At 31.4% G+C, this 26,847-nt stretch overlaps 3 protein-coding genes and 1 long non-coding RNA gene across 8 annotated transcripts in view; 2 read left to right on the forward strand and 2 right to left on the reverse strand.

Annotated features, from left to right (window-relative positions):
* LOC111714130 (uncharacterized) overlaps nucleotides 1-8,113 on the forward strand; it is a 49,183-nt gene extending 41,070 nt beyond the window's left edge. Inside the window, exons 25-32 of the mRNA XM_023489175.1 lie at nucleotides 552-675; nucleotides 1,302-1,504; nucleotides 2,475-2,670; nucleotides 2,994-3,219; nucleotides 3,746-3,830; nucleotides 5,344-5,433; nucleotides 7,351-7,470; nucleotides 7,982-8,113. Coding sequence (XP_023344943.1) covers nucleotides 552-675; nucleotides 1,302-1,504; nucleotides 2,475-2,670; nucleotides 2,994-3,219; nucleotides 3,746-3,830; nucleotides 5,344-5,433; nucleotides 7,351-7,470; nucleotides 7,982-8,054 — 1,117 coding nt within the window. The 3' untranslated portion in view covers nucleotides 8,055-8,113. The remainder of the gene's footprint in view (nucleotides 1-551; nucleotides 676-1,301; nucleotides 1,505-2,474; nucleotides 2,671-2,993; nucleotides 3,220-3,745; nucleotides 3,831-5,343; nucleotides 5,434-7,350; nucleotides 7,471-7,981) is intronic.
* Nucleotides 8,114-8,132: 19 nt separating this feature from the next.
* LOC111714129 (uncharacterized) lies at nucleotides 8,133-9,623 on the forward strand. 5 transcript variants are annotated; one of them, XR_002767896.1, is made up of 2 exons: nucleotides 8,133-8,571; nucleotides 8,669-9,623. It is a non-coding gene; the product is annotated as an uncharacterized LOC111714129 (long non-coding RNA). The 5 variants fall into 5 exon arrangements; XR_002767897.1 differs by having other exon boundaries at nucleotides 8,133-8,525; XR_002767898.1 differs by having other exon boundaries at nucleotides 8,133-8,525; nucleotides 8,676-9,623.
* Nucleotides 9,624-10,008: 385 nt separating this feature from the next.
* Nucleotides 10,009-16,782, reverse strand: LOC111714128 (intraflagellar transport protein 46 homolog). The gene is made up of 9 exons (XM_023489174.1): nucleotides 16,650-16,782; nucleotides 15,832-15,880; nucleotides 14,195-14,558; nucleotides 13,900-14,079; nucleotides 13,205-13,352; nucleotides 12,938-13,018; nucleotides 12,127-12,167; nucleotides 11,227-11,277; nucleotides 10,009-10,853 (listed from the first exon to the last, which is right to left on the reverse strand). The coding sequence occupies exons 1-9, from the start codon at nucleotides 16,713-16,715 to the stop codon at nucleotides 10,802-10,804; spliced, it is 1,032 nt and encodes a 343-aa protein (XP_023344942.1). The 5' UTR covers nucleotides 16,716-16,782; the 3' UTR covers nucleotides 10,009-10,801.
* A 1,504-nt stretch (nucleotides 16,783-18,286) lies between these two features.
* Nucleotides 18,287-26,847, reverse strand: part of LOC111714131 (gamma-aminobutyric acid receptor subunit alpha-3) — a 10,217-nt gene continuing 1,656 nt past the window's right edge. Inside the window, exons 4-14 of the mRNA XM_023489176.1 lie at nucleotides 25,897-26,004; nucleotides 25,372-25,429; nucleotides 24,107-24,160; nucleotides 23,640-23,744; nucleotides 23,160-23,266; nucleotides 22,397-22,481; nucleotides 22,200-22,303; nucleotides 22,052-22,112; nucleotides 21,195-21,238; nucleotides 18,874-18,993; nucleotides 18,287-18,432 (exon numbers count right to left, since the gene is read on the reverse strand). Coding sequence (XP_023344944.1) covers nucleotides 18,345-18,432; nucleotides 18,874-18,993; nucleotides 21,195-21,238; nucleotides 22,052-22,112; nucleotides 22,200-22,303; nucleotides 22,397-22,481; nucleotides 23,160-23,266; nucleotides 23,640-23,744; nucleotides 24,107-24,160; nucleotides 25,372-25,429; nucleotides 25,897-26,004 — 934 coding nt within the window. The 3' untranslated portion in view covers nucleotides 18,287-18,344. The remainder of the gene's footprint in view (nucleotides 18,433-18,873; nucleotides 18,994-21,194; nucleotides 21,239-22,051; nucleotides 22,113-22,199; nucleotides 22,304-22,396; nucleotides 22,482-23,159; nucleotides 23,267-23,639; nucleotides 23,745-24,106; nucleotides 24,161-25,371; nucleotides 25,430-25,896; nucleotides 26,005-26,847) is intronic.

Genomic DNA, 26,847 nt, shown 5'->3' on the forward strand with positions numbered 1-26,847 from the left:
TAATCAGATAAAAACCTAGTCCTGAAATTTACATGAAAAATTTACTTGAAAATTAATGCTTACTACTTATTGATAAATATAAAGCAATATCATGGTTTGATGGTCAATGTAGAATGTAGAATTGTACATGTCATTTTATAAAAATCAGTGTTATATAATTACTTTTTGAAATAATCTCCGTATATTTTATACATTGTCTGTCAGTTAAAAAATCTGAACCCTGGTTTTGTTAATTTTTGTTTTTATTTCACAAAATTTTTATTAAGATTATTATTTTATTTTGCGCATACGAAAATTTCTCATAACTAGGGTTACCCTCAAAGGATGTGACTTCAGAGAAGATTGTGCAGAGTTGATATTGTTAGTTTCCTTATATTTATGATTCCCAGCAATTGTAAACTTATTTCTTTTTTTCCCTAAAAAATTTATATTGCCATAAAAAATTATATTCAAGGCTTAGTTTAACCTTGGAATCTCCAAATTTAAAGATTTTCAGATCGTCTTTACAGCCCCACTCTTTGTGGATAACCTTGTCATTTTTTTCTTTACAGTGAGTTTCGGTCGCACTCCCGTCCTACTGGTTCTTACAGCCTAGAGGATTTCCAGCTTGCCTTGCCTGAATACGATGCTGCAGATACTATTAACGTACTAGAGGCTCTTGGTATTTGTATCAAGGTAGGATATTCCGTTCCATGGTTTATAGGGTGACTGTTATTTATTTATTTATTCACAAAGTCAACCGGGCCCTAATTTAATAAATTTGAGCTAGGTCGCTGAATTACCTACCGCCGGTTTAATCGTTTATAGACCTAGCTCAAATTCATTGAATCAGGCTTCTTATTTGACAGATTAAAAAAATGGCATTGTTTGGTTATTTCTGGATCTATAAAATTTTCATCTAAAATTAAATCTAAAGCGTACTGATAAACCATTTAGGATTGACATAGCCAATTTTTGTATGGGAAAATTGGGCCGGGAGTTTGTTTGCTTAGCTGATTTGATGATGTGCAGATCTAGATTACAAATACTAATTCTGCTGTCCTATCTTTCCAGTCTGTGATTTCACAATTTTTTAAAAAGTTTCATGAATTAAACTTTTTTAATTCGGAGAAGGTCCGACCTAAAATCTCTTTTTTCTTAGAGGAGATTTTTTCTTTCTTTTTATGCCATACTTGCTTATTTATTTTGGACCGGTAACATGTGTTTTTTGTTTATTGGACTCGTCAAAATCGGAACTTAAATTTAAAAGTCGTCTTTCTTCTTCACAGTTTTATGGGTTTCACTGTATGTTTTTGTTTCAGTGTAATATCGCTGGTGAGGTGGAGTGTGAGTTCCCCTGTTATAATCAGCTGGAGGCTGAAGAGGACACATGGGCTCCTAATCCTGTTTACAACGGAGGACATTTCGGAGGAGTTGTCCTCCAAACCTCTCTTGCAGCCTCACATATTCTCTCCGTGATGTTCCCAAGAGTTCAGATTCAACTCAGAAGGAATACAATTAGAAGGTTTGATATGGGTTCATTTTATAGTTTTTAAATTAAATAATATTTAGCCATTTTTTCGTTTTCTTCATTATTCAACTTTTTCAAAGCTTTATTTTCTTTTTCTTAATATTTCTAGATTTTGGGAACACCCCCCCCCCTGCCCTTCACTACACAAAACACGAAATTTCAGTTTGATATGCTTCAACGGTAATTTAAAGAGACCAAGCTAAAAAGAAACATAAGAATTCTTAACAGAAGATGCTAAATATTGTAAGGCTATTTGGGACAATGGAATAAAAAACACGATCATGGAACAATTTAAAGGGATTGTTCACTTATTTGGGTAATTTCATGGTAAAATAATTAGCCTATTATTGGTATTATTCTTACTTTTAATGATGGAGAAAAAGCCAATTTTTCGTTTAGAATTCCAGCTCAAAGGTATGATCCCTTTGCATAGACACTATCTGAACGTTTTTTTTTCAGTAACAATAGCCCAATAAAATCTAAAATTATCATATTTTTATGACACCAGTGTCAGTCATTATATCTATAAAACTTTTGATTTTAGAATCAGCAAGACATTAACGTTTTTCGTGTTAAAGCATGATTTAACAAATTAACACGTTTATACAAAGACGACTTTCTCTCTCAGAAAAAACGGTTCCTAATTTCCAACTCTTCGATAAATCACGGGACTCTGGGGAAGTAGGGAAAACGTTTCAAACCGTCAAATGTTTAAAATAAGTTTAAAGTATTTTTGAAAACAATTTTGAAAAAATTTAAGATGTCTACAATTAACTATTTGATATTACAATTTAATTTAAAGTTTAAAATAAATATTTGAGAACCTCTAAAATTAATAGTTTACCCTCAATTACCCAAAGAAGTGAACTGACCCTTTATAGATTTATTGTAGTTTCTGACACTATATCTAAAACTCCTGAACAATCCCTTTATCCTAAAGTATAATTTTGAATGTTTGTTGAAGGTTTGAAAATGACGAGGTGAGCTTGTTCCAATGGAAAGGTGGGAGTAGGATGTTCTGTGGGAGTCTGGAGGGAGTAGTTGAACTAATAACTCCAACCAGTGCTCCGAGTAGGATTGGAGTCAAGGTTCGGGGGCCTCCGGGTACCAGTAAACTCTGCTTCTACTTTCTAGAGGAACTACTCGGAGTAATTGATCAGGTACAGTTAGACACATAATAACGTGGAATGGAAAGACGACTTTTAAGCAAACTTGTGTTGTTATAAAGCAAATAGTTTAACCAGTAGCTTTCAACTGAAATATGCCTGTGCACACTGCACAATTGCTGCGTTTACTGGACTATTTAAGATCATAGCTAGACTCTCAACAGTGTCTTCCTCTTACACATTTTAGGGTCTAACCCCTCACTCTATTTTACCAGCATAATTATTTTCTTTATACACCCCCTCCAGCTTGAACTTTTTCTTCTACTGAAATGCGGTTACTTTTTACATTATTGATCAACACTCTTTCATTTATTTAGGTCCTTCTGGAGATGAGTCCTGGACTCGCGATAGATAAACATATTCTTAGCAGTAAAGATCTAGAGAACTATACTGAACCCCACTCCTGGTCCCCAGCTCAGGCCATGCAGTCCTTGAAGGAGGAGGGTTGGGAGGGATGTTTGATCCATCCTGAAGGTTGGAGTGAATCCTTGAATAATCTTCTCTGTTGGGGTTCACAGGAAGTACAAGACGTTCTCATTCAAGGTCAAATATTTGCTTACTTAAGTATCCATGGGGCTAATATTTATAGTTTGTATAGTCTTAAAAACGAAATACAAGTTTACGAAAATGGTTTTTGACTTCACTGAGTGTCTTCATATTCTAATTCATATTATGTTTATTATCTTTTTTCACAATAAGAAAAATCTCAGTCAATAAATGAAACCGCCTCAAAGGGTTACTATTATCCAATTGTCACCTAGATTGGTAATTGTCTTTCCGAGTGTAAAAGTGTTGCTAAAATTAGGCTAGAATTTAAAAAATTTAAATATTTAAAATATAATCGCCTGAAAGCCTCATATTTATCCAATTGTTAACAATATTGGTCTTTCCTAGTCAAAAGTGTTGCTAGAATTTCACTATTAAATTTGTCTTTACAGTTCTAAAATTCTAAAAATCTTACTTAATCTTAACAATAAATGAATAAATTTAGTTTTTGCACAAAAAAGATGTCAATTTTTTTTGTTTTGTTTAAATCTTTTTCATTGATTCTATTTTTTTTGTAATTTAGGACCTAGCATTCATGTCTCAAGCATTAGTACAGTTACAAGACAAACTCTGTGCTTTCTCCTAGATAAACCACATAAACTTGGCAGGTAAACCCTTTAAACTTTCTTCTTGATAAATACACCTTTAGATTTCTCCTACATAAACCTTTAGCTTTCTCCTACATAAACCTTTAGCTTTCTTCTATATAAACCTATAGCTTTCTCATACATAAACCTTTAGCTTTCGCCTACATAAACCTTTAGCTTTCTTCTACATAAACCTATAGCTTTCTCCTAGATAAACCTTTAGCTTTCTCCTAAATAAACCTTTAGCTTTCTCCTATATAAACCATTAGTTTTCTCCTAGATACACCTTTAGCTTTCTACTAAATAAATCTTTAGTTTTCTTCTAGATAAAACTTTAGCTTTCTCCTAAATACACCTTTGGCTTTCTCCAAGATAAACCTTTAGCCGTTAGCTTTCTCCTAGATACACCTTTTGCTTTCTCCTAAATAAATATTTAGCTTTCTCCTATATAAACCTTTATTATTCTCCTATATAAATCTTTAGCTTTCTCCTAGATAATCCTTTAGCTTTCTCCTAGATAATCCTTTAGCTTTCTCCAAGATAAACCTTTAGCTTTCTCCTAAATAAATCTTTAGCTCTTTAGCTTTCTCCTAGATAAACCTTATGACTTTCTTCTAGAGAACCTTTAGCTTTCTCCTAGATGAACCTTAGCTTTCTCCTAAATACAACTTTAGCTTTCTTTTATATAAACCTTTTTGTTCTCCTAGATGAAGCTTTAGCTTTCTCCTAGATAAGCTTTCTCATAGACAAATATTTACCTTTCTCTTAGATAAACCTTTAACTTTCTCCAAGATAAACCTTTAGCTTTCTTCTAGATAAATATTCAGCTTTCTCGTAGAAAAACCTTAAGCTTTCTTCTGAAAATCTTTAGTTTTTATTGTTGAATTGTTTCTTTCTTAAATAAACTTTTCTTTTTTCTTTTGAATTATTTTGATTACTTATCTTGTAAGTTTAAAATCTCATTAAAAATTGGTTTTCTGTTCAGAGAGAACAAGTAACAACTGTTTGATTCTAAATTAATTTCATTGAAAATGATAAAAGTCACGATTAAAACATTGTTACCTTTCACATTGTATTCCCCTGTTCCTGTAATCAAATCAAATCTTATACAATCTCCGACTGAGAACGGAGAAATGTTTTTTTCGAAAAGAATGAGACTTTGATGAAGACGATCTTAAACTCGTCTACATTGAAAGAACGAGAAGGAGTGTATTTTTTTTTTAAAATGATGAATTCTGCACCGTCGTCTTTGAAGTATGATACTTTGTTGGCAAAAGCATTATTTGATCAAAAAATTAATAAGATTTTGGGCTAAATCAGCTTATCAGCTCAAAATTTATTGTTTTTCATTAAAGTGATCTGTAGATTTAGGATATTGGCAGAATCTAACAGTTGGAAAACGACCTAAGCTTCCTCATTATTGCTCTGACGTAGGTTTAAAAGATACCAATTGTTAATCGGGTATCCGACTTTATAAATAAAGGTTTACTTCAATTTTGTCTACAATCCCTTTAAATAAATGCTAAATGTTTAGAGACTGGTGTTTGCTAGCTGTACAAATGGGTTTATCTGACAAGGTTCCCAAGCTAGATGTTGGAGCAGGATCATACAGCCAAACTGCGAGGTAATAAGATACCATCAATTCGTCAAGCCAGGAGGTTAACCAAATTATATTTAGTACACATTTTTCTGGCCCCCCCCCCACCCCTAGAAATGTTGGGGGGGGGGGCAAAAAATATCTAGTTACGCGCCTGGACTAGACAGAGTTCCTAAACAAGGTTGTATTTTAAGGTTAGATACTCTGCATGCATTCCAAAGGATATTTGGTCTCCACAGCAATGTACACTATAATTCTTAACTAACAATCTTCACTCTTACCAAATATTGATTGTGCTAACAAGTTTAAATTGAATTGAATTGAATTCTAGATATCATTTATTTTTAGTGAGTCGCAATATTTATTATTCTTTAGAATAATCAGGTTTTATTAACGACGACATTAACCCACATTGGAGGGCATCCATAGTATCTAACCTTACTGTACAACCTTGGTCTAAAGGAATTTAACACCCAATTTAAATTCTATTTATCTGATATTTTATGTGTACAATTGTGTAAACCTTTGATATGTCAAATTTAACAACGTGATCTGGAAAAATTTAGACAAACTACAAGTCTACAGTAAATTAATTCAAAAACATTTCAGGAAACAAATTTTGTTATTGCCAAAAAAAACTTAAAATCTGCAAACTAAAGAAAATAAGTCTGCAGAATCTGACATCTATCAATTACCATAAAATTGAGCAGACTTCCCTAGTTGCGCGCCTGCTGTTTAATATGAAATTTTGTTTAACAACCAATCAGACGAAATATTAACCTTTTTCAAGATTATATACTTTAGATTGATATTTTTGTTTTTATATATTTGATATTTCCAGAGCTTTCGGATTTAGCAATTAATTTATTAATCCGGTTTAATATTGTATTTAACGGATTTCCATGGTTGGAATTGGTGGATTGAGATTTGATTAGAATAAGACACAACATTGAGACTATTATATCCTCTAAAACCAACCAAGGTCTGTTTTAGTTTCATTGGGCCTAACTCCTTAAGTTAAGTCTAAGAGCTGACAGCTGTCGTAAGCTGATTCATATGTAGGGTCTAAGATTAAGGTCTAAAAAATTAAGACTCGAGCAGAAGCTTTTAACTCGCTGGCTCAGATGAATTAATATATTTATTGAATGATATAACGCTGTAAATGCTAAGTGCTATCTTCTCATTTTTCTCCACTTGTAAGATTTGGTTCAGTTCTCATTTCAATATTAATCCTTAGAGACCACTTGAGAAATGTAGAAATAGTTATTGTGTATTTTATTTATATATTTTTACTTTTCACTCAGGTCTAAAAACCAAAAAAAAATGTATCTGACCTATACTGTGTTCTACTAGGTTACTAGATGATAGCTCTGTATCTATCCTATACTCTGTTCTTCTAGGTTACTAGATGATAGCTCTGTATATTACTCTGTTCTAATAGGTTACTAGATGATAGCTCTGTATCTATCCTATACTCTGTTCTAATAGGTTACTAAATAATAGCTCTGTATCTAAACTATTCTCTATTCTACTAGGTTACTAGATAATAGCTCTGTATCTATCCTATACTCTGTTCTACTAGGTTACTAGATAATAGCTCTGTATCTTTCCTATACTCTGCTCTACTAGGTTATTAGATAATAGCTCTTTATCTATCCTATACTCTGTTCTACTAGGTTACTAAATGTATCTATCCTATACTCTGTTCTACTAGGTTACTAGATAATAGCTCTGTATCTTTCCTATACTCTGCTCTACTAGGTTATTAGATAATAGCTCTTTATCTATCCTATACTCTGTTCTACTAGGTTACTAGATAATAGCTCTGTATCTAAACTATACTCTGTTCTACTAGGTTACTAGATGAAAGCTCTGTATCCAACCTTTACTCTGTTCTTCTAGGTTACTAGATGATAGGTCTGTAGCTAACATATATTCTACTAGGTTACTAGATGAGTGGGCTAGCTCCTCGGATAGCTCCGTATCTAACCTGCTAGACCATCTAACTACTCTTGGAAGAGAAGACTCTGTACATGCTCTTCTCTCGGGATGCAGTCTCTACAGGTATTTATACAAAGGGTTCAAAAATGATTTACAACTGTATTCTTTAAACCTTTGACTATCTAGCAGAGATACCTCTGCGTGGTAAACCTCTTGAATAGTGGTTTAATCTCTCTAAAACCTGGTGTACGGTATGTGTACAGTGTGAATTCAGCACAGCTGATCGAAAATATAGACTATTTTATGCTAAGCGGTTTTTCAACATTCGAAAGGGATTGTTTTTACCACTTGTAAATATTAACTATTAATATTTTTAAACAAAGTGTTTAAAGTTGAAAGAGTTTCTGTAGATTAATAAGATTATTTCAGACTTCCTTGATCAATCATACGGTTAAAAGGAATGAATTGCGTTGCCCCTCTTTAAATATAAGGTCCCTTGAAACTACTCTTACAGCCCCTTAAAAAAGTATCTATCTTAAATTATAAATAGGAGCACATTTGAAGGTAAATAAGGTGTTAATCAATGTTTTATCTGATTATTTAAAAATATATATATATAAGATTTTTTGTTTAGAATAAAATCTCATGTTCCTGGTTCATCAGACGCAGATCTTAATCATAGTGGGGGATCTAACATATCTAGATAGATAGATAATCTAGATAGATAGATAATTTAGATAATCTAGATAATTTAGATAATCTAGATAGATACTCTAGATAATCTAGATATATAGATAATCTAGATAGATATGATAATCTAGATAGATAGATAATCTAGATAGATAGATAATCTAGATAATCTAGTCCTGACCCGTCCTATAGAACCTTGGCCTATAATTTAACCAAGAATAAAGGTATAAAAACTTCATATAAAGTGTCAAATCATGTATTTATATTATATTTTATATTTTTTAAAAAGTCAATTTTATTCTTTATTTAACAACATACTTCATTTAATTGTAGTGAAGCATCAGATTTCAACAAAAATATTTAAAGAAAAAATTAAATGAAATGAAAGTAAACAATTGAAAAGATAATGGAAAAATATCAGTTAAGAATAACAGGAAGCAATCAATTCATTCATTCATTTTATTCAATTTGATTGAACCTTGGTGAAAGTAATTGAGACTTTGTCACATACTCCCTTTATCTTTGCAACCTAATGTTGCATACCTTAGATATTTCAAACTAGGAATTCTGTTAGTTAAATAATCTAAGTTTAAATATTAAAGGTTTACACGATCAGGCTGCAAAAATATAGGGTTTAGAAATTTGAGACTCAATTCTTTTTTTAAAAGAAACTTAATGTCTAGCTCAACGTTGTTCTATAAACCTGTTTGTAAGATGTACATTGTACAGTGTTCATATCAGAATTATATCATAAAATCCACCGAACTGAGGTTTTGCAGTATTACATTTTTTATTAAACAAAAACACCCCTGCCCACCTCTCATTCCGGTGAAATATGTAAATATTTTAGGAGTTAAGACGACAAAAATATTTTAAAATTAGCAACATAAGTTTGAAAAATCAAAATATTTTGAAGTTTTAGAAACCCTGCTGCTAAAACAAGACACCCCTCCCCAGCTTTAGCTAGAAATATAATTACAAAATTAGGCCCAGACTTCACAGATAAAACAAGACTTGATGTTGTTTAATTCAAAAAAAACTATTTTACATCATTATTTTAAAAATGTGAAAGATTTAAAGAGACTGAACACGCAATTTCAAGTGATCGCTCATGTTAAAAGTGGGATAGCGGTACCCTTTATATTATTATGTTAGCAAACAAGATATATCACCGGTTTTCCATCTAGAACAGCGTTGAATTCTGGAACTTACCTTCTTTGTTTCTGCTTCAGAAGATCTGCAAGTTATTTATAGAGCAACCACAATTTTCAGATAGAAAACGGTGAAATTCTCATAGTTTTTTCAGATAAAGGATTTAAGGGCACTGTCTGATAGGTCCCCTTTAAATATTAGTTTATTTGAAATGTCGTCTACATTCTCTTTAAAAATATTTCAGAATTAAAAATAACTTGTCATCTCTAGTTGAATCTGTGTAAGATGTGGCACTAGGTATATTAGGTATATCAGGTATATTTTGAAAGGTCTTCATGTTGTTATTTAGTCAGCTCTTGTATTTATTCATGTGATAAACATATAGTCAACATTCTTTGCATAATATTTATTGAAATATATTCAAACTATTGTAATATTTGTTATTTTCATAAAATGAAAGTGTATAGTTAATATTTTTTGTGGTTTATATATAATTAATGTTAAATATATTGAAAAAAAAAGAAAATAGTTTTGTCTCCTAGACTCTTAATAAAATTCTTATTTAAAACAGTTGCATAGACTATGGAGGTTATTATAGAGAACAGAAACAATAAATGCGCATTATCTAAATATTTCATCTTAAAAATGATTAGGGAAAATTAAGAACAAATATTGCTTAACTATTCTTTCAAAGATTTGCAGATTTTAATAAAATTATTATTATAAATGCTTTTTATAATTAATATGTACAGAAAGTTGTAATTTTTGTTTGTCTGTTTGTTTGTCTCCAGAGACCCACGGGAATGTTCTTAGCTTGATTTTGAGTTTGTTAAGTGTGTCGAAAATTTAATTTCCCTGTAAAATCCTTCAAGTGCGGGTAAACGGCGGGAGTAACTTGTAGTAACCTTTGCAGTGCTAGGTTACTAAGCTATTAGATACATAATATAATTGGATGGGACTTTTAAAGTTGGGTAATTCTCTGAAATGATTTAACATATGTGACTTTGATTCTTGTCACGAATAATCTTGTTCTAGTCGTGCCTGTGACTTTTGTTCTTGTGATGACAGTGGTTCTAGTTCTTGTTCTAGTAGTTACAGTTGCTCTTGTTCTAGTCGTGATAGCGGTACTTGTTCTTGTTATTCTTCTACTCGTGACCAAGGTTCTTGTTTTAGTTTTGACCTTGGCTCTTGTTCTTGTTGTGACAGTGGTTCTCGGTCTGGTTATTGTTCTAGTCGTGACCAAGGGTCTTAGTTTCTTTTTATAATTGTGACCGGGGTCATGGTTTCAGTTGTGACGGGGCTCTTGTGTTAGTTGTGACCGAGATTCTTGTCATAGTGGTCATAGTGTCTTTGTTCATAGGATGACTGTGGTTTTAGTTTTTTAGTCGTGACCGAGGTTCTTGATCTAGTTTTGAACAAGGTTCTTGTTCTTGTTGTTCTTGTTTACGGTGTGATAGGTTCTTGTTCTAGTTATACTCAAGATTTTTAGTTTCGGTCTAGTCTTGACCGCTGTTCTTGTTGTAACATAGGCTTGTGGCGATCTGTGTTCTTGTTATACCCGCAGTTCTAATTAATTTTTAAAGCTACGTCCGAGATAGAGGTTCTATAAGTTCTAGTTCTGATATAACCCTTCATCCTTCATATCTCCCAGAAACTGATTACTCCTGAACCCAACCCGGATATTATTTTAGACTCAAATAGTAATGAGAATGATTGCTGTTCTTTTTTTTCGTTAAGTTGTAACTGTGAAAACACATTTAATTTTTCATGGTCTTTTCTAAAATGTAGTTTAAGAGCTGTTGCTCAAAAATTAAAAAATAAATATTTGCTGTTTGAGGTTTTAATCGGCCTTATGGACGCCCTTAAGTTCTGAACTGAAATCGTTACAAAGTATCAGTTAAAACGTGTCAAAAATGGAGGGGATGGGGCACGAAACGCCCCCCCCCCCCTCCTTTTTGGATAATTTATGTATGTTATGTATTCTATGGCTTTAAAGTATCTTGTATTTTCTGACTAAAACACATTATATCCGGTTTCCTGAAAGCTGAGTAAAGACTAAACAGAACATGAAGAGCCTGAACTCTGCTCCTATAAAATAAGAAGATTTGTTTCCTTTTTTGAAATTTAATGATACGATTGACATGCCCAAAAGAAAATCTGTATAAAGGGGTGAAATTTTTTACAGGGATACAGTGATAAACATGAAACTCTAAAATATGAAGACGACTTTATAGCAATATTTTAGTGTATGTCGTTGATAGTTTACTAGACACTTATTAAATCAAATGGGTTTGTTTACACTGCACAATGGCTATGTCCCATTAAGACTTCCTATTTCAGAGTTTTCTGGTTATCTGTTTTATTAATAAAATGTAAAATTTGTTTATAATAAAGCTTATGCTGTTTCTAATAAATCTTAATAGAATTTGCAGAAAAGATGTTTATTCTTGAATTTTAGACATATTGCATTTGCACGTCAAGTCAAGAACGAATATTTGTCTGTCTGGGTGATTGTCTTTGTGGGTGGGGAGGTATTTGTGGTAGTGTGGTGGGGGGTGGGGGGTTGAGAACCAAACCATTCTATTTATCTTTGCTTTGTATTCAGATCAAAGAGAGAATATAATATTTATATTCTATGTTGTTGGAAACAAACATCCAAATATACTTCAATGAACTGTAGAAAATGAATTACATTATTTGTTTAACTGTTATTTTTCAAAATTATTTCTTTATTAAATTTTCCCACAAACTCTAATTTTCTCATCCTCATATATTTACAACATGAAGGTGTGCACTTGTGATAATTCAAACTTAGATAATTTGATCCAACAAAATTAATAGCTTGAATATATAAGGTATACGACAATGGATTGCAATGATATAGGGGTTGGATTAGATTTTCTGCCTTTTCAGCATAATTGATAAAATTGTTTTTACCTGTAAACTGGTATATCAAGTAGTCCACACATAATATCAACCTTAACAGGTATTATTATAATTGTAAACAAACTCCTGCTTACAATCAATGATAATATACAGTACTGCCTTCTTCATCGAGTAGAGAGATCTTTGTGTTTAGATATATCAAAAACCGCTTAGATTCCTGAAAATTCGATGTACACTAAGTACAGTCTGAACTCAACACATCGAATATTTTACTTTAAAAGCAGTCTCCAAACATCCGAAAGAAAATATTTCTTTTCTGCCAATTCTCGAAAGTGAAAACAGCTTGCTTCGTGTAATAATGAGAATAAGTCCGACAACCTTGATCAGCCAAAGGTTTTAAGGGTTCCATTGTGAATCTTTGCAAGGAGAGACACTTGAAATTATGCTTCCAGTCCCTTCAACTTAAAAGTTAGTAATTTATTTCACATAAGCTAATGAAGTAATGTTAACATAGTACACTGTACAGTTAACTGTAAATGGTTAACCATAAAAACTTACATAAAAACGTAGTGTGCTAAAAGATTTCTCTACAGGGAAATGTAAAGTGTACTGCACTTTGCACAATTGTACAATATAATTGAAAATGTACAATGTACCGTAAAATGTACAATTACTGCCGTAAAATGTACAGTGTGCTGTAAAATTTACAGTGTACCGCAAAGTGTACATTGTACATTGCACTGAAAATATCAAAATGTACTACAAAGCTTGCAGCGTACTACAAAGTGTACTACAACATGTACAGTGTACTGCAAAGTGTAAAATGTACTGAAAATATCAAAGTGTACTGCAGTTTGTTTACTTGTGCAGAAAGATCGATATTGAGCCCAGCTGTTGGTAAACTCAAAGTATTTAAAGCATCCTCAAATTCCTCCGGCCATTCCTAAACACAAAACACAATTATCAGAAGTGCCCGGCCGTTTCCTGTAATTTAAAAAATTCAGTCAAGTAATTGCGCGCAAGTAAAATTCACTTGCGTTGGAAACCCTATAGATACGTAAACCTTTTTTTAAAAAAAATTATTATTTATAATTTATAATTTTTATTTTTTAAGCAAAATTTAGAATACCTGCATCAATAAATCAATCTCGGGCATGGGTTTATTATAGTGCACAGTTGGGTTTGGTTTGGAACGATGCAGATCACTGATATCTCGAATCCATTTCTCCACGTCCTTACTCTGCTCGCCAGCGACTCGCTTCACTCGCGCACTTGTGCTAAACAAAATGGCAGCAATCAGTAATAGAAGAAAATAAGACTAGGTACCCTAGATTTTACATTTAACTCAAATTAAACGTTAAATATTTGATCTTGTTTAGAGACTTTTAGATGAAATCTGTTGAAACTTTAAACCAGCAACAGTCTAAATATTTTTAAATTTGTCAAGAATTAAAAATCTTATTTAAATCTTTCAATATTTGAGACGGACAGCTCTATCATTTCGGAAAATATTTTCCAAGAACCAATTTTTGAAACTTATTAATTGATTATTTAAGGAAAATGTAAAATTTCATTAAAGTCTCCAATCTCAATATTTTAAAAACAATATACTTGTGAGAAAAAGAAAAATATTAATTCAAAAGTAGTTGAATCAGTTTTGAAAAGGGGTAGTTAGAGTACTTTTAAGAGAATTTTCCAGTTAAAAATTCATTTTACAATTTTTAAAATTATCCAACTATTTATATAGCTTTGTTTATATTTTCTGTTAAGTTTTTAACAAAACCGTATATCTAGCTCATTGATTGTCAGCATAATGTTGCTAACCTGGCAGATTGTTTTGATACAACTCTGATTTGAAGTTCCAGGACGCTAGGATCGGACTGCTGAGCTGCAGGCTCATCTAGAACCTTGAGCCCGATCATCTCAGGAGTTCCATCATGTCGGGGAACCCTGATGAACGCGTCAATATCTCCAACCGCCGGAATATAGTCCGGGATGAAAGGTCTGAAGAAAGACAAGAAGGTATTAGATTCTCCAAGTATTAAATTGCAAATTTAAATTTTATTTAAATATTAAGTTTTATCAAGAATATTAACTTAAATTTAGCTAGAATTCTTACCTAAATTTCATTTCATTTTCAATTGTTTGCGGTGTGTACTTAAGAATCAGAGCAAACAGATCTTTTACTTCAGGTTCTACATTCAGGTTATTATATTGACTAGGATCATAAGAACCTTCTCCACCAACTCCAACAGCAACATCATCATCATCGTCTTCATCATCATCATCATCATCATCACCCTCATCGTCATCTTCATTCTGAGGATTGTTCAGATCCTCAGCAGGTAGATGAATATCAACCTCCTCCGCGGCATCAAGACCATCGAAACCATCATCAAGGTCCTCAGGGTCTTCAGGTGCGTCATCATGCTCTTGAAATTCTTGTGAATCACCTTGTTGATATTCTTGTGGGTATTCTTGATCTAAAATATTGTGGAACATATAAAACTCTGGGTGTCTTTCTTCTTTTTTTGTTAAAAATGTTGATATGGATTCGTATTTCAAAACTTATTTATTCATTATTATAACTAATACGCTTTCAAAAAGCAAACACACTTTTTAACATAAATTTTAAATGGAAAAATGAACGAAGCCGAGAATAATTCCAGTGCAAGGCTTTATTTTGTTTCTGTTTTTCTGATGAGTAGGTTTTATTTTTGGAAAAAACCTAGTACCTTCCAATACACTGCGCTTATATGAAATACAAACTTCCATGAAAAAAATAAAAAAAAATTAGAATTTATTGTTAAATTTTATTTTTAACAATCAGACTTCTTCCCATGTTAAGTTTCATCTAATTCCAGGGATTTTAGAGTTTCTACTTTTTATCATTACAAAAGTTTTATTAAGTTCGGAACCTAGGAACGACACAAATAAACCTCATTTCCTTTTTCATTATACATTCATTCAGATTTAGTCAAAATCCTTCATTATTTTCTTGAAATTTAAGATACGGAGAAAATTTAAATCCAAAAACTTGAAGCACTCTGTTAAAAAAAGTGATTTCATAGATAATTGGTGCAAAGATTATTTTAAAATAGTTAAGAAATATTAAGTTTTTCTGCGCGCTTGTCATAACTCTTTTTCTAGTAATTTATTTTGAATGAATGAGGATGATTCATGCAAAAAAAATAACTTGGATTTTATATTTATGATTATAATACTGATATTAAAGTTTGAAAAGTTTAAAGTTTTTGCCGCACAACTTTTCTCTAGACGATATTAAATAATATTTGAAACCACATTATCTAAAACAAGGTCGCGTGGTACTTCATATAGATACTACCCCCCCCCCCTGGATCAAATTCTATAAAGAAAGCATATGGACCATTGATTACAAAGACTGGATTCTAGAAGAATTAGTCCTTTCCAATTTCAAACAAATATAGCAAAAACTTATTAGGCTACCCTAAAAAATGGTATCATGCCTTTTCAGCTCCTAAAATCCTGAAAGATATGTTTTTGAAAATATCTTTATTCTAGAGGGGGTCTTCCTTTATGTAGAAATCTTATCCTCGGGTATAGCAATATATCGACATATGTAAAAATCTTTGTTAACCAAACATAACAAGTTTACAGTTGCAAAGAATCTTTAATAAAAGTAAACAAACAATACAAACTCCGAACAATCATCTCTACAGTCTCATCCTTCATTCCCTTTGTATTTAAATTAAAATATATGAATAATACATATACCTGGATCCTGAAACCCGATTTCAGAAGACATCTCATCATCAAAATGTCCCTGAACCAGTTTAAACAACATTGAACATATTACTTTTAAATAAATCACATAAAAGGGAGTTCATTCATTTCTGATTTAAAAAAAACTTATTTAAATTTTCCTTTTAAGGACCGAATTCCTAAGAATTCATGGGAATTCATTAGAATTTGGTATTTTGATTTAAATATCTATAGACTTAGATAATTTTCGAGAATACAATAATTTTTTTTGCGAGAATTCAAATAACGTCTTCTACATGCATAGCTTGGTCTGTAAGAGTCAGGTGTTTAGTATAATTTAGTTTAATTGTGTTTCAAGTTTTTGAATTAGAAAAAGGGTTAGAAACTAAACTAGAAGGGAGGAACTAAGAAAACTTTTATAACATGAGTTTATACATAGTTTTACCGGAATGTTTAGCTAGGGAAGTAGATGTGTTAGAAGATAGTTTGTTTTCAGGAATAAGGGTCCGGGACGTGTGTAAATTGTTAAGGGCAATGTCACCTTTATTTACAGGATTACGTTACTTCAGATTTCGGAAATTTTCCCTTTAGGCTTAATTAAAGCTATTAGAAACTTTAATTAGATACAGGATTACTTAAGATTTGGTGATAATATTTATTATATTAATTTCATTATAAAAGGATTATTGTGTGGTTACCAAACGTAAATATTGTAAAATTTACAAAATTTGTAAAATTACTGAATCATTCCTTCATTTAAGAAACACAAAACGTAGAAAAAACTGTGAAATTTTATATTTGTAATTTAGTAGAATGTTTGTTAATACAACCTGTAAGTTTAAAGGACCAGCCATGACGTAAGTTAATTTCTTCAATTTCTGCTCTATTTTTTTCATAAAAATATTTTCCTAACAAAGTCAGGAATTTGACTGAAATATTGGTCTGTGTGTAAGTCACTATTGGTTAATTCAGTGTATAGTATTCAAATACAATACAGATAGAAAGCAGCCCATAGCGACCATACTCATACTCATACCCACACCCATACTCATACTTACACCCCTACTCATACTCATACTCACTCTCATACTCATACTCATACTCATACTCATACTCATACTCATACTCATACTCATACTCATACTCATACTCAAGGTAATAAGGCAAGGAAAGTTAATTACGGTTGCGTATTCTCTACGCACATAATGAAACCAGTTTCTCTGGGCGGTATTTATAAACAAGAATATATGCATCACTGTTCCAAAAGTATCTGAGGAGGATAAAAGCATTTAATTTTGATAATTCACATTATATTTTCCTATGACCAGAATATTTCATTGATTTTTTATGTGAAAGATAGATCCCATGTCAGGCTGTAACATCCGTCATGTTTACTTTATAGCCCAGAGTCAGTACACTACAGTACAAAAAATGTGTACACCTCTGAGCCTGAAATTTAAAAGAGTATCGTTGAACGAAACTTCCGAGTTTCCTTTTTGGGGTCTTATTATTAGTGTAGATTTTGATTTAAGAGATTTGATAAAAATGGTAAGATATAAAGGATTAAATAAAATAATATTTCAAAACAAAAATATCGATATCTACAAAACTGGGTAAACCCATTTGTGAAACCCGGGTTCCAAAACTGGTTTTCATAACGATACCCTGTCTTAAGTTTTGGGCTCTGAAATAACTATAATCTTTACAATATAATTCTTTGCTCACACTACAGTCCAAACTCCTATAATTCTAAATGCTTCATCTGAAGAAAATTGACCATCCAACTACTTTCCAAAAGGTGCATTGCAAGGAAATGTAAGTCTTTAAATAATTATTTACGTTTGGAAAATATTGCAAAACATCAAAATTTATCTTTTTCTTTTTCAATGTCTTTTTGACATAATCAAGTAAGTTTAGAGTATTAAACCATGTAGAGCGTAAAATGACACTTGAAGAAAAGTTGTTTCATAAGAAATACCAAATAAGTATGAGACGGACTCTGAAGTTGTGATTTCTTAATGACCTTTCTTTTTAGAATGGAGTATGTTCCTTTATAAATGATCAATTATGTGAAAGATATTGTCGTTTTTCTTGCTTGAATAGTATTTAATTCCGAAAATTTCCTCAATTGTTTCTGCACATGAAATATGTGAGTCCGTTTTCATAGAAACCACAATTAAAACAATTGTGAAAGAGAATAACATGACTATCTATCTATTCATTTTTTTTACCGTTTTTTTCTTCATACATTACTTAAGAGATTACCTATTTTTTCTTTAAAAAAATTTCTATTTGGATATTAACATATTTGTTTAACATCTTTATATTTAAGCTGAGCTAAATCACAACGTTTAACAATTACTTTTATCATTACATGTAAGTATATACATACATACATTAATTTTCTTATTTACATTCGAAGAAACAACATAGGAGTAATATAAACAACAACGTAAACTATAACATATAAATATGTTGTCCAGTAGAATATGTTGAGTAAAGTAAACAACATAGAAAACTGTTATCTACCAAACATATAAATATGTTGTCCAGTAGAATATGTTGAGTAATGTAAACAACATCGGAAACACTTTTCTGCAGACAGCATCCATTCTAAAAAAAAGAAGAAAAAAATATTGAAATATATGAAACATAGTTTAGAAAATCTTTTTGGATGTTTTTTTTTTTCATTCTGTTTTTACATTATAATACACACGTCAAATAAAAGTAATATTTTTTTGCGATAGATTGACGTCTCACATGCTTTCAATCATAAATACTTTATATATATATTTATATATATCCATAGACACAGTGTTTCGTCCTATTAGGACTCATCAGTATTTATATATATGTATTTTTATACCGTAGTCGAATAGACAAAGCGAAAAAGAAAATTAATTTAAGTTTTATTTAAAACTTTTGATAATTGATACTTTCAATTTTTCAAAGATAATTCAAACACTTTTTTATTGTATATAAATCATTTTCCATTTTTGTGTAGACCACTGTAGAAAAGTTGATATCTCTACAACAATAAACATTAAAAAATACCTGTTTATGATTCTAGGGGTATCATGGTAGAGTTGAGTTTTTCTAATTTTCCCCAACCAGTTTATTCCAATCAATCGGTCAAACAGAATACCCCATAGTCTATCCATCCAACTCAAGGTTCTATAATAAGGTTGCTGTCGATGCGCTTCAATTCACAAAAAAATGTCGTCTTCTTAGCATAGATAGAAAGAATCCGCATATGACGCCACTGATAATAGAGGCGAGAGTGACGTCATATGCGGATTCTATCTATCTCTGCCAATAAGACGACATTTTTCGTACATTCGATCACATCAAGAGAAATCAACCTACCTTGATCCAACTAAACAGTAAAGAACGGGTTCATAAATTTTGAAAGGAGGGTGTAAAAATTGAGATTAGGATTGGTACTAGTCTTATATATTTTAATGTTACCTTTTGCATTAATCTTTTTACAAAAAAACTTACTTTTTGTGTATGAATAAATCATTGAAAAACTAAACCGATCAGTGGCGCAACTCAGCATATTTCACCCCCCACTCACTTGAATCCAGCATGATCATGATCGTGGACCATCTTTTATCAAATTTTGCCAAATAAGAAAAAATAAAAAATAAATTTTGGCGCTTCGCGCATAATTTCTAATAGAATTTCAACTATTTTCTCTTTTTCGGCATAAAGAAAGTCTGTCATTCTTAATTTATTTCGTATATTTGTAACTTCTAATGAGTATTACAATACACATACCATTTAAGGTTACGTAAAAACCTGACAACCTAAGAAGAATAGCTAATATGATGAGGATTAAATCAGACTATTAGGACTTTTGCAGACTATAAGTGGAAACAGGGATAAGCCCCTGACTGGCAAACAAGGACTGGGGGAACTTAGATCAGAAAGAGTATTAGTATTATGGATTATGGACTAAATATAGTCAAATACTGCCAGGAACAACTTGATGCATAGGACTGCGCATACCTATGATTAAGGGACTACATAGTGGACAAATATGACTAGTGGATGAATTACAAAAAAACTTCAGTAGACTGTATACTAGGGGACTTTATATGTATAGAGAATATGACAAAGCCAGGGACTAACAGACACAAGGAAATACATGAAAAGACACTAGAAAAACAGAATTTGCTTTGCGCTTCGCGCACATGTATTTCTCTTTAAGCTGTTGGAAGTATATTTTATTTATTTAATTATATTTATCTTATAACAAGCTATGAATATAGTGAATAATATAAGAGTTTGGTATATTATTAAGAGCACAGAGCCAACCCTTCAACAATTAAAAAATGCTGTTTTTTTACTTCAATACCTGAAAACAGTTTTTTTTTTTGAAAATCAAAAAAAAAAAAAATTTGCCCCCCTCCCCCTAAAAAAAGTGCAAGTTATCCCTCTTTAAATTTCGGGCTCAGGAACTACTCAGAAAGTGTACTGCACATTTGATTATTAGATTGATTTTTGGTTAAGTAGAGAACCGTGTTTTAATTCTTATGTTTTTCGAAACAGCCTGTTTTCAGGTTCATATATTTATTTTACATTTAAAAAGTCAACAACTGACCATGAAGTGCACCTGACAAGATAGAAAACTATCACTGTGTGGGCTGCTGATAAATTATGTGGAGTGTTTTCACAATCTTATCTCCATTACAAAATTAGCTTTCATCATCTCATGTTTTTTTTAATGAAAAAATATTATACAATCTACCTCTCAAGTCGTAATGATAATCGCATTTTTTAGCGGAGCAGAATTAGTGCAGAGAGAATTGAAATACTGTGCCAATTATAAATAAATTTGTGTTAAATGGATTCAGGCCACGGTACTTCAGCATTTATTTCCTGGCTGGTAATGCTTGAATCATAGATATCGAGATCAAACATTGATTTGAATATTTTGTTAATCAACATAGCTGAAAACTTTACAACTATGGATATCGAGATCAATGCTGGATCTCATCTTTTTATCAATCATAAAATTAATTTGATCTTTATTTTGTCTCCTGAAAAGTGTGAAAACCCGAACAGCCAATCTAAAGCCAATTTGGAATTTTGGTGCGCAATAAATAAGAGGGCTCTCGTTGGTCAAAACAAAATATTGTTTTCCTGGAAGAGCTGATTAAACGAAATCAAAAGTGTTCCCAGCGGAAATTTAATCGTTATTTGATACCTAGTTTAGGGCCTATAATTCAACTAATTAGAGTGTGTCATATGCGGAAAATTAACAACCAATCAGAAGCCAGGGGTATTTTACGTTAAACCAATGAGATAATAGTGAGAATGATAAATATCAAAAAAAAATCCAATGTTTCATTTTAATTATGAATTCCTACCCATTTGTTCTGGAGTCTGAGGGGGGTTCAATTACTTCTAGAACCTACAGTAAAACAAAAATTAGATATATTGAAATTCTAAAATATGCTTAGAAAAATATATATAAATTTTATATACAGTATTCATTTTACATTATACATCACATGTAGTGTAATCTGTGAATATTATTTATTTGCAGTTGTCAAGCAATTAAAGTGTAAAAATCTCAGATTGCCTTTTCTTTTCACCCTATATAGACGACAACAATAAAAATATTACATCTGAGAGACTCGCAAAGATTTAGTAAAATTATGACAATAAATTGAAAAACACAAATTCTAAGACTGCAATTTCCCGAGTGTTCCATTTCTTTAACGTTATTCAGTTCAAGGAATATATAAAAGGAACATCCATAAATAATGTAATCGTGTAAATATAAAGGGATTCGAATTTTTTTCTTTCTTTTTAATGCATAGGGTAGGTCCGGTCTGTGTAGTAAAAAAAAATCTTAAATATCCCATAACATTTTTGTGACTTAAGCTAAAGATCTAAAAACGGATGTAAACACAAAAAAAATATTTGTTTACATTAGCTTGACCCTATTTTGGCATTTTTTAACCCTCCCTAGCACCCAAACTATTAAAGTAATCGGTTTAATTTTTTTTTCAATGAGCTGGCCTTAAAAATTGGGCTATGATCATGCTAAATTTTAGCCTTTCTCTACGGCCCTTTTCTAGGGGGGGGGGGCCCCCTCCAGGCTATGCAAGGATTCAGACCCCCCAGCCTTTATAGGGTTAATGCACAAATACAAATTCAAACATAAACCAGTTTAGCCGGCCTGAAATGTCGAAATATTTCCAACTACGCCAAACACTACCTGTAATATATTAGGTATATCGTCAGCATTCCCTGAACTAGTTTCTATCTCGGAAAGTGACCTAAACACAGAGGTAACAGGAATCTTTGAAAATAGGGGGGGGGTTGAAGGGGAAGGAAGTTATTATTTTTTTAAAATGTTATCTGACCTAACTGCAGTTTTAACTCCAGGTACACTAAACTTCCTAGTTAGATCACCCTCATCTCCAGTCTTGGGGAGAACAGAGGACGGTTTAACCTTGTTCTCCAGGTGCTAAATATACACTGTTTAAAATTATCAATAACCCTTTTATAACATTATCAACATTATAGATCATTAAATAAATAATAAAATGGAAATAATTACCTGAATATGAACAAGAGGGGCAGTCATACTTCGAGTCATGTCATTCAATGTTAGAACTCGTGTTAGATCTCGGTGCTTTAACCTCCTAAATCAACGTATTAAAATCATCCTTATTATGACCATCATCAATATATTGATCATCATAATCATCAAAATCATCATCAACATCGTTCAATTGATAATCATCATCATTATTATCATCATCATCATCATCATTATCATCATCATTATCATCATCATCATCATCATCATCATCATCATCATTATCATCATCATCATCATCGTTTAATTGATAATCATTATTATCATCATTAACATCAAAATCATCATCATCATTAACATCGACCTCATCTATTTATCTTCATCACCATCATTAACATCATAATATTCATCATCATTAAATTGATAATCACTATCATCACACTGAACTAACCACAGAGAGAAGCATCCTGATTCTTTTATTTGAAATCAAACGTGTTTTCGTCTATATTTTAACAATCTTTAAACTTACAGATTTGTTTATTTAATACTTTTTATTCAAAATGCATATGCCAACAAAAAATTATTTAAGAAAAAGGCTATAAAGTTATATATAAGGGGTCAAATTGTGATCGGAAGTCACAGCTTTCTGAAATATTGACAGAACCGTTAAATCCACGTGTCATCATCATCGTTAATTTGATAATTATCATCGTCATCATCGTAAAAATTTGATATTCGTTATCAACATGATCATCATCATTAGATTGGTATTCATTAGCACCTGATAAAGAGGTCGAGGAAATTAATGAATGCGAACTCTATGAGAGCAGTAAACACTGAGATAAAGCAGATGATGATAAATACATCTAGAGCTGTAGCATACCCCACCTAGATATAATGATAAATACATCTAGAGCTGTAGCATACCCCACCTAGATATAATGATAAATACATCAAGAGCTGTAGCATACCCCACCTAGATATAATGATAAATACATTAAGAGCTGTAGCATACCCCACCTAGATATAATGATAAAATATCTAGAGCTTTTGTATACTAGGGTTTCTTGCGTAATGGAAGCATCATTTTGCATACATTCCGCATTTGCTAGAAATTTTTTGGTTTCAATTCAAATTCCGAATTTTTGCGCAAAAATACGCGCAAATTCCTCGAAATTTTTTTTTTAATACTGCGAAACAAAAGCACAAATATTGGACAAAAAACAAGTACGTATATATTATATATATAGAGATTTTATACCTGAGGTTTAGCTTTACCCCCGAACCCAATGGTAACCACCGCTAGGACGGTTGTTGCTCCGAGCTGAGTTCTAGCTGGTGTCTCCTGACCCTTCTCCGTCTTCACCTGAAAGGAGTTGTTCATTTATTTGGAATATACACCATGTAGTTTACTTAATTATACTTAATGCAAAACCATAACTCAACTAAAAAATTATCAAATGAAATAAACGATAATTAAACAAAATAAACAATAATTAGATAAAGTAAACAATAATTAGATGAAATGAATGATGATTAGTTAAAATAAACAATAATAAGAAAAAATAAACAAGAATTAAATAAAATAAACAATAATTGAAGTAAATAAAGAATAATTAAATTAAATAAACAATAATTAAATCAAATAAAAAAATAAAATAAACAATAATTGAAGTAAACAAACAATAATTAAATTAAATAAACAATAATTAAATTGAATAAACCTACCAACCAGAATGTTACCCAGGAACTCATCACAATAATAGTCAATGGAACATAAACCTAAATTAAAAGGGACTTCTAAGTGACCCCTCACTTAAGTATTGCACATTAGTCATTAAACCTTTTTATATCTTACAATGGCGTAGAACTCTTTTAAAATCTACGTACTAGTTAAAGCTTTCAGAAAGTAACATGTCTTGTTATAGAAATTAAATTTCAAAATTATGTAGTAAAGATTTTTAAGATTGAATTTCCATCTAACTTTACATTTTGACTTTTCCATGTCTTTTTACTTTATTTGGTCTCCCTCCCTCCCTCTCTCCTTTTCATAGTTACAAAATGAAAATTTTTTACAACAAAGTAAACAACTTGAAACTATTTTTAAATTAGACCCAGGATCTAATAAAACTTTAATTTGGAAAAGTTTGAAATCTATAGATTGTTTTATATCATTCTTAAATCTAGATCTGGGCATTGAAGAATTAAGAAAACTATTTTCTATTCAACTTTGAGAGAATTTTTGTCCCATATTTTTACTCACAATTACTTGATCTTGGATATAAAAAGTTGATTTTTGTTCCAAGGCAAATAAGTATAAATATATCCACAAAGCAGGTTTCCCTTTAAATTTCGCGGATTTTAATAAAGACTTCGCACATTTTTTTGAAACTTGAACTAAGTGAATTTTATATATCCAATTAACTGTTTTATGTTATCATTTGGGAAATTATGCTTTTTGTTGTGATTTCTACTTTTTGTTTGTTTTCAGTTTTTTTACACCCGGAGAAAGTAGAATTAAAAAATATCTTTATAATAGGAGAAAAAAAGAATCAAACAGGTTTATCTCTACGCGGAGAATGAGGCATCCAACAAGGTAAATTTATACCTGAAGAATGCAAAACCCAACAAGGTCTTCCTATACCTAGAAAATGTGAAACCAAATCAGGTTTATCTATACCTGGAGAATATAGAATCCAACAAAGTAGAGAATGTAGAACCAAAGAGATTTATCTTTACCTGAAGAATGTGGAATCCAACAAAGTTTATCTATACCNCCTGGAAAATGTAGAATCCAACATTATTTATCTATACCTGGAGAATGTAGAATCCAACAAGATTTATCTATACCTGGAGAATATAGAATCCAACAAGGGTTATCTATACCTGGAGAATGTAGATTCCAACAAGGGTTATCTATACCTGGAGAATGTAGAATCCAACAAGGGTTATCTATGCTTAGATAATGTGGAACCGAAGAGAATTAATTATACCTGGAGAATGTAGAACCCAACAGCTCTTTCAAAAAAGAATACAAGGTATATGACAGATCTAAAACATTAACACCTTTTTGATATCATTACTAAATATTCCTTTATGCAATTATTCGAATTTAACTTATGATCTCAGATCTCACGAGCAGAAACTAAACATCGAACAAACTTAATAAATCTATTTTTTGATGGAATACTTGACCATGCTATAATATGCCTTTAAAGTGTTTAAGATTATCAATCTTAAAAAGGAAATAGTAAAACGTCCTGAGCAGAAAACTTCAGAATTGTTGAAATGAAGATAAATAATTGATCTCCTCTTTTTGTTAATTTTCAGATTATTATAACCTTTATCCTCTAAAAAGCCTAAAGTTCTACTAATCAGAGTGTACCAAAAGCGAGGATTCAGAAGAAGCGGTCAATTAAAACGGTTGTTGGGGGATTTGAGACGTGGCTTAAATTCATTAAATTCAGACACATAACTTGAAACACTACTAAAAACCTGACGTAATATTGATTTTATACCTCTGTCCAGTTTGAATGATTGCATCACGTGACCCGTAGGTAAAGTTGACCAGCTTATACTGAGCCAACTCAAGATCATCATCCATACTCATAGGTTTAGCTGACCAACTAGAAACATTTTTAGAAATCCTCTCAAATCAGTTCGACGGAATTAGTGAATTTTGAGATTTAACCTTGAAGGTCTGAGAATTCAACCATTTGAGATAAAAAGCAGTAACAAATAGGTTTTGACTTAAACGGACTATAAGCGTAATTTAAAGTGACATTCTAAGTAAAGATGTTAATGCCTGATTAACAACGCTATGCTTGAAACATTAATCTGATTAAAAATGTGGAAGATATTGTCGTTTTCCCTTCTCGAGAAGTGTTAAGTTCTGATAATCTCTCCATTGCTTGTTTCATCTATAAGCAAGAAATGTGGCAATAACTTTTCCAGAGAAACCGCAAATGAAAATAAACAGTTTAGAAACACAAACATTGAAATTTAGATTATTAGAAAATTGATCACTCAGATAAAGCTTTTGTAAATCGGACATTGACACCTTTGCATGGAGTCTCATTTGAAATTTTGCTTACAGTCCCTTTAAACCAAATACATCGAATCCTAATGTTTACATTGTGGATATCAAGTGAAGTTATTCTAAATTTAAAACTATTTGATCTTTCACAAAGTTTCGACCTCTGATTGACCAGCTGACAGTATATGAGGTTCTTTTCAAATGTACTTTGTGCTAATTTAAAATTATAACATTTTTCATATGTCATTAATATTTTTAATAAAATTATTTGTCGTTTCCGTAACGTTGTTGAAACAATTACTATCAAAGTTTGTGTAATAATAACTTTGACTGTAATTATCACGCTTTAGCACTATATTCCCTTTACAGTTTTTTTACAGGTTAACTCAGCAACAAGTTCACACATTGGGAAAAACTGAAGTGGGGGAGGGAG

Source organism: Eurytemora carolleeae, unplaced genomic scaffold (genome assembly GCF_000591075.1).
Source record: "Eurytemora carolleeae unplaced genomic scaffold, Eaff_2.0 scaffold1444, whole genome shotgun sequence".
Taxonomy (NCBI): Eukaryota; Metazoa; Arthropoda; class Copepoda; order Calanoida; family Temoridae; genus Eurytemora; species Eurytemora carolleeae.